This window comes from Carassius carassius, chromosome 17, assembly GCF_963082965.1.
Source record: "Carassius carassius chromosome 17, fCarCar2.1, whole genome shotgun sequence".
Lineage (NCBI taxonomy): Eukaryota > Metazoa > Chordata > Actinopteri > Cypriniformes > Cyprinidae > Carassius > Carassius carassius.
This window is the reverse complement of record NC_081771.1, coordinates 23,932,081-23,946,167: the sequence shown is the minus strand read 5'-3', so window position 1 is coordinate 23,946,167 and position 14,087 is coordinate 23,932,081. Positions and strand designations below refer to the sequence as shown.

The 14,087-nt window shown below is 42.1% G+C and overlaps 1 protein-coding gene across 8 annotated transcripts in view; it reads right to left on the bottom strand.

Annotated features, from left to right (window-relative positions):
- tns1a (tensin 1a) overlaps nucleotides 1-14,087 on the bottom strand; it is a 136,333-nt gene that overhangs the window by 42,575 nt on the left and 79,671 nt on the right. For 5 of the 8 annotated variants that reach the window (XM_059571321.1, XM_059571322.1, XM_059571325.1 and 2 more), the window contains exon 3: nucleotides 885-922. The exons of 1 other annotated variant lie outside the window; for it this stretch is intronic. In XM_059571321.1, the coding sequence (XP_059427304.1) occupies nucleotides 885-922 (38 nt within the window). Of the gene's footprint in view, nucleotides 1-884; nucleotides 923-8,202; nucleotides 8,358-14,087 lie in introns of all 8 variants that reach the window. 2 more of the 8 variants (XM_059571326.1, XM_059571324.1) reach the window with 2 other exon arrangements.

Below are 14,087 nucleotides of genomic sequence, written 5' to 3'. Positions count from 1 at the left end.
ATTAGGAGTGTTCAGGTGCATTGTTGACGTGTTGCTATTTTGAGGCAACTGAAATAGACTGTGCCATTGACCAACTAAAACCTGGCCTAAAGTCAATGCAGTATATGTTTGTTATTTAAAAAGTTTGTTAATAATATCCGCCTATAGGTGGGTCCACAATGAGCATATACACTCTGCTTATTACACACACAGGGACTCGGACAGCACACAAACATGGCAAATATTAAAAAATTTAATTATTACAATGTAAAAGATTATTATTTTGTAGGCTACATAAATATAAAATGCCTACATGTCATAATGGATAGTTATAGCATGTATCATATTTAGGCTATCTATTTGCTTGTGCACGAGAAGCTCCATTTCCTCTCTGGAGATGTGTTCAGTCATTGTGTTTGCAAATTCTGCCGTGGCTCGAGTGCAACTGGCTTTTAAAGGGAATAGATGATGAGACTCTGATTGGTTTATTGCAGATTGTGCCCAAAAACACGGCCATTACTCATTAAGAGAATAGGGACAACCTTTCTAGACCAGGTGCGTCAGCCATTTTTCCCGTCATTAAACTAGCAACAGTGGTTTCAGACATGCCCTAAGTGCACCTGTGCTTTGTGCTTTAGATCATGCGCTTAGATCGTTAAAATGGGGCCCCATGTCTTCAAGTGTGATTTTAACTCATGATGTACATACAGAGATCAGTGATGGTCATTGAAATAAAAGGCACATAGAAAATCCTTCATGTCAAAATCTAGCATTATACACAGCTAGACAGTGAATACTATGATATCCTTCTGTGATCTTTCTCTTAGAAAGAAAGAAAGAAAAAGAAAGAGAGAGAAAGAAAAAGATCAAAAAAAAGGTAAAAAAAAAAAAAATCCATGATTTACCTTTACCTCACATTTCTTATGGCAGGACAACTTGCACTCTGCAGGAAAAAGGAAAAAAATGCATTAAATGTAATCATAACTGTTTAATTCAAGGTTAAATAAAAAGCAATTTATTCGTACTGTACCAATCTATTATCTGATCTAAGTGTTGTAGAAGCCAGTTGTAAGTACTCATGGCTAATTTGTCTTTGCCCACTGTTTTCCTTGAGTACAAATATCCTATTACTTCTATTTACAATTTATGTGAATAGCATGTCATTATTTGTAATTAATGTAAACAAGATGTTTTTTGTTGCTATGTATGTTTGGTGCAAACAGTATCTATCACTATTTAGACTATAACACTGTTTACAGTGTAAATAGCATGTCCCTTGCAAAAACATTTCTTTGCGGCTAACTTATTGATAATTTGCGGCAAATTTGCAACAACCTAAAAGCAGTGAGTTCCTCTGAAGTGATGCACTTCATAACAAAATATATAAATGACAAAAAATATGAAAATACCATGAAATTTATGTCATGTCAATAGATATGACTGAAGTTCTGCTAATGTGACAGTTCTTCAGATCTAGATGAATCGTGTAAGTTTTATTTTCAAAACAGCAAGTTGGATCTATCTATCTATCTATCTATCTATCTATCTATCTATCTATCTATCTATCTATCTATCTATCTATCTATCTATCTATCTATCTATCTGTCTGTCTGTCTGTCTGTCTGTCTGTCTGTCTTTAATTGGTAAACATTAATTAACATAAACATAAATCATTTTTTTATTTAAATAATTCACAAAACCTAACCTTTCATTGAAGTAAAACAAATGAAAATAGGAGGAAATCTCATTATGAAATAAATGTTTTTCTCTAATACACACTGGCCACAATTAACCCTTTTATTCAATTTTTTTCAACATCCTTTTCCCAAGATAACAGAGTATTTTCCCTTAATGCCTGATGTGTTCTCTTACGAGAGTTCTCTCGTACTGCGTCTTAGCTAAGACGCTACGGGAAAAGTCTCTTTTCACGATACACTGAAGCAAAAAATTATCCTTAATTTTGAATTATTGTAAAGCGAATTTGCAGCAGCACACAGCCATAGGCGAGACGGCTCGCTCGCTCATTGGCTGCTCTGCGGCAACTGCATAAGCCTATCGAGCGCAGGCTGATGCAACATCAGACCAATGAGGGCGCTCGCGCCCTCCATGCCACTTCCCGCCGAAACGGGTGTGGCCTAGCCCTATAAAGGGAGCTCGAAAAGGCTGACTCACCTGATTTTTTTTCATCTCTTCAGCGAAGCTCACGCATCGTTGGATCACGAGAGGAAGCAAGCGTCGTCCGATAGCATCTCAGCGGGACGAGCCATTCCTGAAGCCGCTGGCCAACGCCGCTTTCCACTGCCGTTCCTGCTGCGCTTTCCGGTGCCTATATCCTTTTCATTTATATCCTTGTGTGTGTGTTCGCCCTGCGACACACACTCGTGAAAGAGCTGCGTCTTTTTAAAGATGCCTTCTTGCGGCTCGTGCAGAGCCCCGCTCAGCGAGGGATACCGTCACGTCATCTGTGTCTCCTGCCGGGGTGAGGATCATGCAGCGCTCGCGCTCGCTGACGGCGGCTGCCCTCACTGCGAGCTGTTGCCAATGGTGACTCTGAGGACTCGCTTGGCATTTTTCTCCGAGCCTGCATTCCCCGCTGCATTGCAGCGCCGTAAAAAGCGCCGCTCCCAGCGGATTCCGGAACCGTCTCCAGCTCAACCGATCTTCCCGATGGTCAGCGTCCGCTGTCTGCCGCCGCGTCTTCCGAGGAAGTCGATCTCAGGGCCGCGTCGGGGGAAGAGGACACGTGCTCTCTGCTAGCTTCGGGCAGTGAAGGCTGGGCGAGCTCCGGGGATCTCGCGCTTTCTGCTCAGAAGCCCAGCAGACGAGCTGACATCGAGAAGGAGCTGATGCGAGTGCTCACGCTTGCCGCGACGAGCCTCGGCCTCGAGTGGTCTGCACCACCGCCCTCCTCTCGTTCCCGGCTGGATGGTAGTTTTCTTCCGGATGAGGGTACTTCTCCGAACTCAAAGCCCGCCCCATTTCTTCCTGAGCTTCACGAAGAGGTGGCAAAGGCTTGGAACGCTCCATATTCAGCACGAACTCGTTCGTCTGTCTCACCAGCATTCTCCACACTGGATGATGCTAAAAACAGAGGCTACCAGTCACTTCCGCCGGTGGAACAGGCGATAGCGACGCACCTTTGCCCGCCCTCTGCTGGATCATCCAAAGCCTGCCGCATGACGTCATCTCTGCTTGCTTTGATCTTTTCTGCTGCTGGGCAGGCTGCATCTGCACTACACACCATGGCCACGCTGCAGATATTCCAGGGTGATCTCCTCCGTAAGCTGGACGAGATGGGACCTGAGGCTATCTGTCTCGCGGATTTGAGGAGTGCTTCGGATCTCTCTCTTCGCGCTACTAAGTCCGCTGCACAGGCCATGGGACGAGTTATGGCTTCCGCTACTGTGGCTGAGAGGCATCTATGGCTGACGCTTTCAGACATGGCAGAGTCTGAACGCACTGCGTTCTTAGACGCCCCGCTGACTCCCGCTGGCCTCTTCGGATCTTCTGTCAACGAGTTCGTTGAGAGATTCGTCGAGGACCAGAAAGCATCTCTGCTCACTGCTCTCTGCTTGCGTTATCACGGCTACCCAGATATTTCCTGTAAAGAGTGTAATTTCTGGTGTCCCGGCCACGGCCGATGGTGCTATAAATGTAGTGACGATGCCCACTGCTCAGTACCCATCTCCACATATAAGCACAGCCCTTCACACAGGGCTTGCGCCCATAAAAGCGACTCAGGTCGATCGCGCGCACTACATAGTAAACGTGCCCACTCCTCAGTGCCCACAAACACTATGTCACACACGTCATGTGGTTTCTGTAAAAACGAAACTTGTGCACGTTCGTTCTGCCCAGGCAGACAGCAAGTCAAAAGCAGTAAATGTGCACGCTTACAGCCCACAATTACTCACAGACAGCACGAGTCCCACGGGACCCGCTCAGCCCTCCCTCACTCGGTTAAGCACCGTGGCGGGGTCGAGGACAAGCGATCTGCCCGCTGTGATCAGCGCGCTCCCCGCCTCAAATGTCACAGGCATAATGCCCATGTTACAGCACATCGAAGCGCTGCCGTTGCCCAGCCAACAGAGCACGCTTCGCATCCAACCCTTAGCCAATCATGCAGACGCATGGTCAGCGCTTCCAGGGGTTTCGGATTGGGTGCTAGACATTATAAAGAGAGGCTACTCGCTACAGTTTTTTCAACGCCCTCCGCCCTTTTTAGCGCGCGTCGAAACTACGGTCAAAACAGAAGTAGCACACCTACTTCGAGCCGAAATATCAAAACTGTTGAGCAAAGGGGCTGTGGAGCCTGTATCTCAACCTCAAAGCGAAGGGGGGCTATACAGCAGATACTTTCTAGTGCCCAAGAAAGACGGGGGTTTCAGACCCATACTGGATCTAAGACAGCTGAACAAAACATTGGCGAAACGCAGTTTCAAAATGCTTACAACCAGGAAACTCCTCGCGCATATTCGCAGAGGAGACTGGTTCATGTCGATAGATCTGAAGGACGCGTATTTTCAAATACAGATAGCGTCACGTCACAGGCGATACTTGAGATTCGCCTTCGAGGGCCAGACATACCAGTATACAGTCCTGCCGTTCGGCTTGTCCATGGCTCCTCGTACGTTTACAATGAACTATTTGGACGACTGGCTGATTCTGGCTCAATCACGATCAGAGCTCGTGGAACACAGGGCCATTTTACTCGATCACCTCGAGAAACTCGGTCTCAGTGTCAACTGGACGAAGAGTTCGCTGAACCCCAGTCAGACGATACTGTTTTTGGGTATAGCTCTGGACTCACGCTCCATGACGGCGCGGCTGTCGCCACAGCGCACGTTGGGCATTCAGCGCAGCGAGCTCTCTCCACTGCGGCGCGACTTTCTCGCTCAGAGAATTTCAGAAGATGCTAGGTCTCATGGCCTCAGCAATCACCAGTTCTTCAGTTGGGCCTGCTCCGCATGCGCCCCTTGCAGTTCTGGCTGAAAGCGCGAGTACCGCGCAGAGCATGGATATCCGGTCAGTTGCGTCTCAAGGTCAATCAGAGCTGTGTTACAGCCTTGAAACCCTGGACAGCGAACGACTGGTACCAATCAGGTGTAAGCCTGGGGACTTCCTCGAAAGTGAAAGTGGTGTCGACGGACGCCTCCACTTCGGGATGGGGAGCGCTGCTCGAGGGCAGACCGTTCTTTGGCCTGTGGTCAGAACGGGAAAAGCTCCAACATATCAACTGTCTGGAAATGCTGGCAGTGGAGAACGCGCTGACGCGCTTTTGTCCCCGAATCACGTCTTAGTCCGTTCGGACAACAGGTCTGTGGTGTCCTACATAAATCGCCAGGGTGGTCTCAGGTCCCGAAACCTGTACAGGTTGGCGGAACGCCTCCTGGTTTGGGCTCAGCGCAACTTGTGCTCGCTGAGAGCAGTTCATGTGCCTGGGCTACAGAATCTGGGTCCAGACAGACTGTCCAGAAACAACATTCCCACGGGCGAATGGTCTCTACACCCACAGACAGTACAGCTGCTGTGGGAGAAATTTGGCAGGGCGGAAGTGGACCTCTTCGCGTCCCACGAAAACGCTCACTGCCCCGCGTTCTTTTCCAAGAACGAGAGCGCGCTGTCACAAAGGTGGCCGTGCTGCCTGCTCTATGCTTTCCCCCCCCGTCTCCCTCCTTCCCCAGGTGATAGAACGGGTGAGGGAAACAAGATGCTCAGTACTGCTTGTAGCACCACTTTGGAAGAACCAACCATGGTTTCCAGATTTGATGCAGTTAGCAGACACTGCCCCGTGGCCAGTGCCGTTGAGGAGGGACCTCCTCTCGCAGGCCAGGGGCTCGATTTGGCACCCTCAACTGGAGTTGTGGTCCCTCCATGTGTGGGCGCTCAACGGTTACCCGCTGATCTCTCAGTGGGAGTGCTAAATACTATCACTCAGGCTAGAGCTCCGTCGACTCGACGGTTATATGCCTCGAAGTGGTCAGTATTCTCCAGCTGGTGCACAGCTCGGGGATGTTCACCCCTTAGTTGTGAGGTGACGGAGGTTCTCTCCTTCCTACAGGAGCTGTAGGATAAGGGCAGAGCCCCCTCCACGCTCAAAGTTTACGTGGCGGCTATCGCAGCGTTTTCTGAGACAACACTCAGTCAGTCACCTCCGTCAGTCCCTGTATGGGACCTCTCGATGGTTTTGGAGGCCATGAAAGGTTCCCCTTTCGAGCCTATCTGAACGATTAGCCTCAAACATCTGTCATTCAAGACAGTGTTCTTGTCTCGCTTCAGTGAAGCGTGTGGGTGACCTGCACGCGACCTCGGTGAGCCCGACGTGCTTGGAGTTTGGGCCTAATGACTGAAGAGTCATACTCAAACCTAGGCACGGTTATGTTCCGAAATCCCTCAACACACCGTTTCGGGCTCAGGTTATTTCCACGTCTGCCCTGTCGGTGTCAGAAGAGGATGGAGACTCAAGACTCAAGGGTTTAAGAACTTATGTGTCTTGCTCTGCTGTCTTCAGACAGACTGAGCAGCTGTTTGTCTCGTTCAGTGGACGTTCCAAGGGAATGGCTGTTTCGAAACAGAGCCTATCAAGATGGATAGTTGACGCTATAGCGTTAGCTTACACTTCCAGGGGCCTTCAGTGCCCACTGGGTGTCAGAACACACTCCACAAGAGGCGTCGCCTCATCGTGGGCGTGGTCTAGTGGGATTTCCTTACAGGATATATGTATGGCGGCAGGATGGGCCTCGCCGTCTACATTTATCAGGTTCTATAACCTAGAGGTTCTCGCTCTGCAAGCAAAGCTGTTGTCGGTATAGTTGAATCAGTGTCCTGATTGGAACTCTGAGATGGCAAGCGCGATGCGCTGCCGACTTTTATATGGGCAGTATTGCGTAAGACCCACATTCCCACATTGGTCAGGCCTTGCCTTGAATATGTGATGTCATATTGCCGCGTCTACGGCCACTGCTAGATATGGGACGGAGGGTTTCCCCCTCCTGTTCTAGGACTCTCTGTGAGTCCCTCTGGTGATTGTGCACTGTAAATCCTGGGCATCGCTTCCAGGTTTATTGGTGTGTGATCTCTGCACGCACGGCGTTTTACATTGGGTTCCCGTAGCATCTTAGCTAAGACGCAGTACGAGAGAACTCTCGTAAGAGAACGTACTCGGTTACTAATGTAACCTCGGTTCTCTCTAGAAGAGGGAACGAGTACTGCGTTCTCTGCCGTGCGTACGATTCACTCTGGTTCGCTTCGGCGATGAAATAAATCAGGTGAGTCAGCCTTTTCGAGCTCCCTTTATAGGGCTAGGCCACACCCGTTTCGGCGGGAAGTGGCATGGAGGGCCAATGAGCGAGCGAGCCGTCTCGCCTATGGCTGTGTTCTGCTACAAATGCGCTTTACAATAATTCAAAATTAAGGATAATTTTTTGCTTCAGTGTATCGTGAAAAGAGACTTTTCCCGTAGCATCTTAGCTAAGACGCAGTACTCGTTCCCTCTTCTAGAGAGAACCGAGGTTACATTAGTAACCGAGTACGTTTGCATAACACCTGACAAAAGATCAGAGACCACTCCAGATCCTTCAGTTCCCAAGTCCATGTTGATCCACTCAACTCTGAAGTTTAGGTCAGGGAACTGGGATGGCCATTTCAGAACCTTAATTTTGTGCTCAGTGACATATTTTGAATGATTTTGTTGATTATGATGTTTGTTTTATAAAATGTGACTAGATTGTCCTGATGTAGTCACTGTGATGTGCTAAAAATGTAAAATATGATACTGTACTTCAAAGATACTTTACTTATGATAATTCCTAGGGGTACCAATAATTGTGGCAAACATCTACAGAAAACTTTTATTTCACAATGTGATCCCCCTTCCACTTTCATTTTTTTTTTTTGAAAAGTTAGTTTTTGTTGTGATAAAAAAAGGAAATATAAAAAAGATAAACAATACAGATTGTAACAGCCTTCTTTGATCATATTTACCAAAGGTGCCAATATATTTGACCATGACTGAATCTATCAATTTACACTTGAATCTTATTTAATCTGTTTCTATTTTTCTTTCCTATACTGTATATTTACTTAGAGGAAATAGTGAGGTCTTAATTTCAATGTATGTAAATATGCTGCCTGCTGATGATGTTAGATGTGATTAGATGAATATCCATGCTCATATTCTGTATCAGCTGTATATATAGATCATTTAGAAACTCATTTATTTACCAGTTGATCCTGAAAGAGAATGAAGCCTGCCCCTGATACTGAAGTCATTGGCAGTCTTAAAAACATGGCTTGTAACAACTCTTGAGTGGTTCCAGCATGAAGGCCCAGGCTTCACCATTCACAAACTCATGGAGGGACTTTAAGAATCATGTGATCTGTATGGCAAGACATCAACAGGATTTACATTAAAATTAATAAAGTCTGAGCAATGAAATGAATAAAACATGCTTAATGTTCTGTGTTACTCCATGATACAGTTTAGTTTCACTCTCTTTTTCAATTCATTTTCAGATCATCTGAAAATGAAAGGTGCGGATTTCAACAAAGAAGTGAACTTATACCTGTAGGGGAGTAGTCATGCTTTATAGGATAAGTGAATAGAAAACAAGTAAATGGATGAATTTATATAATTTAATGGTTAAGGGTACAATATTTTTTTATTTTTATTAAAATATACATTTTAATATTGAATTATATATATATCAGAGATAACTGAAGGTTTAAATATATAACAATGACACAAAAAATACCTTGAATTTGCAACAAATAGTAGAAGCACCTGTATTGCACTCATCATGTTCACCAGAGGCTTGCCACAATTGTCTGCCATAAATTTGCTGCAAACATTTTGCCACAAAGCACATTTGCATGTGAAAATATTAATTTGTTCACTATAAGTTTACCACAAGAATTTGCCAGACAATATATTTTTGCAAGGGATAGCTTCACATCCTGACTGAGAGAGAGGGTGAGAGAGAGAGAGAGAGAGAGAGAGAGAGATTTTTTTTTTTACAATCTATTTATTAAGACAATTGTTCTTCAAACATTACAACACTTTACACAATCAAACAGGAAATTAAAATAAAATACACATTTACATCAACTCTCTTATAAACGCAATGTTTCCTTCATCAACTGAACATAGAGCATTACAACACCACTGAATTTCAAAAACATTCACTGTACTCATTAATCTATGAAAATTAAAATCAATAAGGATTCTTGTTTTTACCATATTTTTAAAAATAAATACAACATCTTGACCTGACTTCTCCTCTATCATATTTCTCCTAGTAATATAGATAGCATATTTTGCTTGTCTCACAATAAAATTAATAACATGACATTTTGACTTTTGTTTTGGACTATAAAAAAAACCAAGAATAAAATCCTGCTTTATAAAACAAATGTTAAAAGAAATCAAAAATAACTTTTAACAAGTCAAAAAGAGGGTCAAGTCACTTACATTCCATAAAACAATGAAATATGGTCTCTCGTTCCAAACAAAAGGGACATTTGTCACTTACAGTGGGGTTTAAAATAGATACAAAGGCATTCACAGCAATCGCTCCATGTAAAATTCGCCATTGTAAATCGACAAGTTTTTTTCGTTAATGGTGGTTTGTAAATTGCTCTCCAAACAGGCTTAATTTCAGAATTAATCCCTAATTTTTCTCTCCATACTGTGTCTGTTTTAATACTTAGATTCCATTGATGAATAACTTTCACAATACATTTATACAGCATTTTTCCTTCAACTGTACAAAAATCAATTTGTTTATTAATTCCCAGGTTTAACAGAGGGCTATTAAAACAAGACTCATCTATAGCAGTGGAAATTTCAATATCTGGAAAAAGATCTTTACTGTCAGGGATTAAAGTCCCTGCACCAAACTCTTCTAAAAGTATCTTCTCTTCATCAGTTAGAATCTCAGTCAATTTATCAAGAAACCTCTTAGCAAAGCGTACTGATCTAACCCCTAAAAGGGTTGCAATTTGATCAGGTCTTTGTAAATCATATCCTGATGTTTTTTAGTTTAAAAATCTTTTTTTTCAATAACAAATCTGTTAACCCAGGAAAATCTTCTCCAGAAATATCAAACCGGGCTCCAAAAATAAGTGGTTCTTCCAACAACCAATAGAGAGAAGTTGCTGGTTTCATCCACAGATTTTTAAAAAGACCCCATACTTTAAACAAGCTTTGATAAAAAGCAGAAATTCCAGTAAAATTTTACTTTTTATGATCCATTAAAAACAATGTTAAGTCCATTTGCATATTACCCACTCTTCTCAAGATGCTTAATGCCAATGGTCTCCATGCAAGCGAGTAAGGTCCCATTAAAAGTTTTTGTATGTACTGGAGATGGTAGGTGGCTCTTCTGCTTGTGTGATTTACTAATCCTTGACCTCCTTCCTCCTTGGGCAAAAACAGCATGCTTTGAGGAGCACAATGATAATTGTCTCAAAAAAAGTTCACCAGATTTCCCAGATAGACCCCAAGATATTTTAACCCTCCTCTTTTCCAACACAATCCTCCAGGTAAAGTGGGAAGCTCTCCACTCCAATTTCCCACTAATAGAGCTTCACTTTTTCCCCAGTTGACTTTAGCAGAAGAAATACATTTAAAATAATCAACAATTTTTTTCTAACTTATCTACATCATCCTTTCCATTTATAAAAACAATAATATCATCAGCATAGGCACAAAGATATAAAGGATTATTACTAAAAGGGAAAACCAGACCTTTTAAATGATCTCGTAACTTTTGAAATAAGGGTTCAATAGCAAGGGAGTACAGCATACCAGACATAGCACATCCCTGCCTAACTCCCCTCTGAACTCTGAATGGAGCACTCAAACCACCATTAATCTTAAGAACACTCTCAATGTTACAGTACATAGCCTTAATCATTGATATAAAAGAAGGGCTAAAACCAAAAGCCTCTAAAGTATTCCATAAAAACAGATGTTCAACTGTGTCAAAAGCTTTCTCTTGATCGAGAGAAATCAACCCAGAGTTAATTCCCAAGAGATTAGAAACATCCAAAACATCTCTAATTAAAGCAATGTTATCCAAAATAGACCTGTTAGGGATACAATAAGACTGATCAGAATTAATCAATTGGCTTAAAACTTTACTAAGTCTTATGGCCAAAGCTTTAGACAAAATTTTATATTCTGAACACAAGAGGGAAACAGGGCGCCAATTTCTGATAAACTGAAGGTCACCTTTTTTAGGCAACAATGTGATGACTGCTCTTTTGCAGCTCAGTGGCAATAGTCCTCTTTTCAGACTGTCATCAAGAACAGCCAGCAAATCCTCTCCTATGATGGGCCATAGAGTCTTATAGAACTCAACAGTTAGCCCGTCAATTCCTGGAGATTTACCATTCTCCATACTCATCGTTGCAGTATGAAGCTCTTGCAATGACAAAGTCCGTTGTAGTTCATTATTGGACTCTTCATCCACCTTTGGCAGTCCTTCCAAGAAACGATCAGCATCTGCACCCCATTCCACAAGTTCAGATTTATAAAGGTCAGAATAAAAATCAACAGCACAGCTAGGTATATCAGCAGGCTCAGTGAATTCTTGTCCTGCAGCTGACCATAAGGAATGAATAATTTTACTCTGACCTTTTTTCATTTCCAAATTAAAAAATAATTTTGAAGGAGCATCCATTTGAACCACAGATTGAAAATGTGAGCGAACTAAAGCTCCTTGTGCTTTAACCCCCAACAGGTCTATCAACATTGCTTTTTTCCTCTTCAATTCATCAATATGCTTTTTACTTTTTGTAGAAGCTATTATATCCTGTAGAGCAACAATCTCAGTTTCTAAATTCTTCATTGAATGGGCTATGTCACGAGTAACATTCTGAGTGTACTTTTGACAAAAATCTTTTATAAGAACTTTACCACAATCCCACCATTGTTGCAAAGAAACATAAAAATATTTTTGCTGTTTAAAAACTTCCCCAAAAAAACTAAAATCATCTATAAATTTTTTATCACTTAACAATGAAGTATTAAAGATCCAGTATGCACTCTTAAACTTTACACACTTAATTAAAACACTGCACAAAACTAAACTGTGATCAGAAAACCCCACTGGAATAATTTTACAAAATTTGAAAAGATTACGTTGATGCTGAACACTATATATTCTGTCAAGTCGTGCTAAAGAGATAGAATGTTCAGTGCTATGAGCCCAAGTATACTGTCTGACATCTTGATTCATACTTCTCCATACATCACATAAATCGTGAGTTTCAATTAGTTGTCTTAGTGATTTCTGAGAAGCAATATGTGGTTCTATATGATTCCTATCCAACTTATCATTAATGGTACAATTAAAATCTCCACCAATGAATTACAACTCTTCTGGATTTAAATCTTTCAAAACAGTATCTACCTTTTTTAAAAAAAAGAACTCTTTCTAATCCTTTATTAGGTGCATATAAATTTATAAGCACCATAGTAGTTTTCTCAAAAATTATTTTAATTTTTAAAAACCGACCTCCAATTATTTCATCAACTACACAAGATAAAGGTAAAAAATGTTTTGAAAATAAAACAGCAACCCCTCCACCAATAGATGATTTATGACTTAAGCAAATTTGTCCATCCCATTCTTTTCTCCAGTCAGTCTCATTTTTAAAATCACTTTGTGTTTCCTGTAGAAACACAATATCAATTTGCTTTTGTCTAATAAACTCAAATAACATCATTCTTTTATGACTGTCTCTGGCACCATTTAAATTTAAAGTTCCGATTTTAAAATTTGCCATATTTATTCTAGAGACCAGAGCAAAAAAACCCCAGAAAGGTTGCCAAAAGAACCATTTTGGACAGAATTTTAGAAGTTAACAGCTTCATCATCCTTGATAAATTTTTTTTTTTTTAAGTTTGTTCACAAGTTTCCTAAGACGGAAAACCTCTACATCTTGAAAAGCACCTTCTTTCATTAGATAACTTACATCATTCATGAACTGTTTAAAACCAGGGAAAAAATCTTCAACTCGCACTCCTTTCATTCCCTTTGTATCTTGCAGAAATCTGCTACTGTCCTCAGCTCTATACAAGCAAATCAAGTTTTCATTTTGAGAACTAAACGACAGATTAGAACACTGGGACTTATTTGAATCAGAGGAATCTCTTTCACTGTCTGAACCCACATTCTCACTAACACCATCATCTTTCTTAACTTGTTTGACTTGCTTGACAGCTTTTTTCTTTCTTTTAACTGGGATTTTAAAGACAGATTCGACCTCCTCAAATTCAACATCATTGTCTTCGACATCCATTTCATCAGCGTCTGCCACACTAACGTTTCAAAGATGTTCAGACTGTTCATTAGACACCAGAAGAGTATCATTTTTGCTCGACGTCTCTGTTTTATCAGTTTCAACCTCCGCAGCTACAGCTGCAATCGGCTCGTGTTCAGCGGCTTCCACCGGAGACGCACCGGCAGTCACCGCGTCAATCACCGTCACGATCTCAGCTGGAGCAGAACCGGCTTTCTCGGAGTTTGTGCTCGTACATGTACTGTACTTTTTATTAGGACAATCACGAACGAGGTGTCCGATTTTTCCGCAAATAAAACACTTAACTGTAGTATCAGATGTTGCAAATACTGTGTATTCGAAACCATCAATTTTGAACTTGAAAATCAAATCGATCTCATCAGTTCCATTTTTCAGCACCATGAAAACATGTCTTCTAAATGAGACTAGATGTTTTACCAATGGTGACTTGCACCTAAGAGGAATTTTTTTGATAGAAGAGACCAGTTTTCCATAACGAGATAATTTCTGTATCAATACTTCATCTTTGATAAACAGAGGTACGTTGGACAGTATAACCTTTTTAGACGGGCTACTCAAAGGTAAAACCGGCACGAGTGAACCATTCAACACTACACCACTTTGTACAGCTTCATTTGCCTTCTCAACTGATTTAAAAAAAATAACAACTGCACTGTTCATGCGCGATGCGGAAACAATATTGTCATGTCCCACAATCTCTCCCACCGCTAAACAACACTGCTCCATGTTAATTTTAGACTCCACCTTCACTCCATGGCGGCGGGTTAAATTATCAAAAC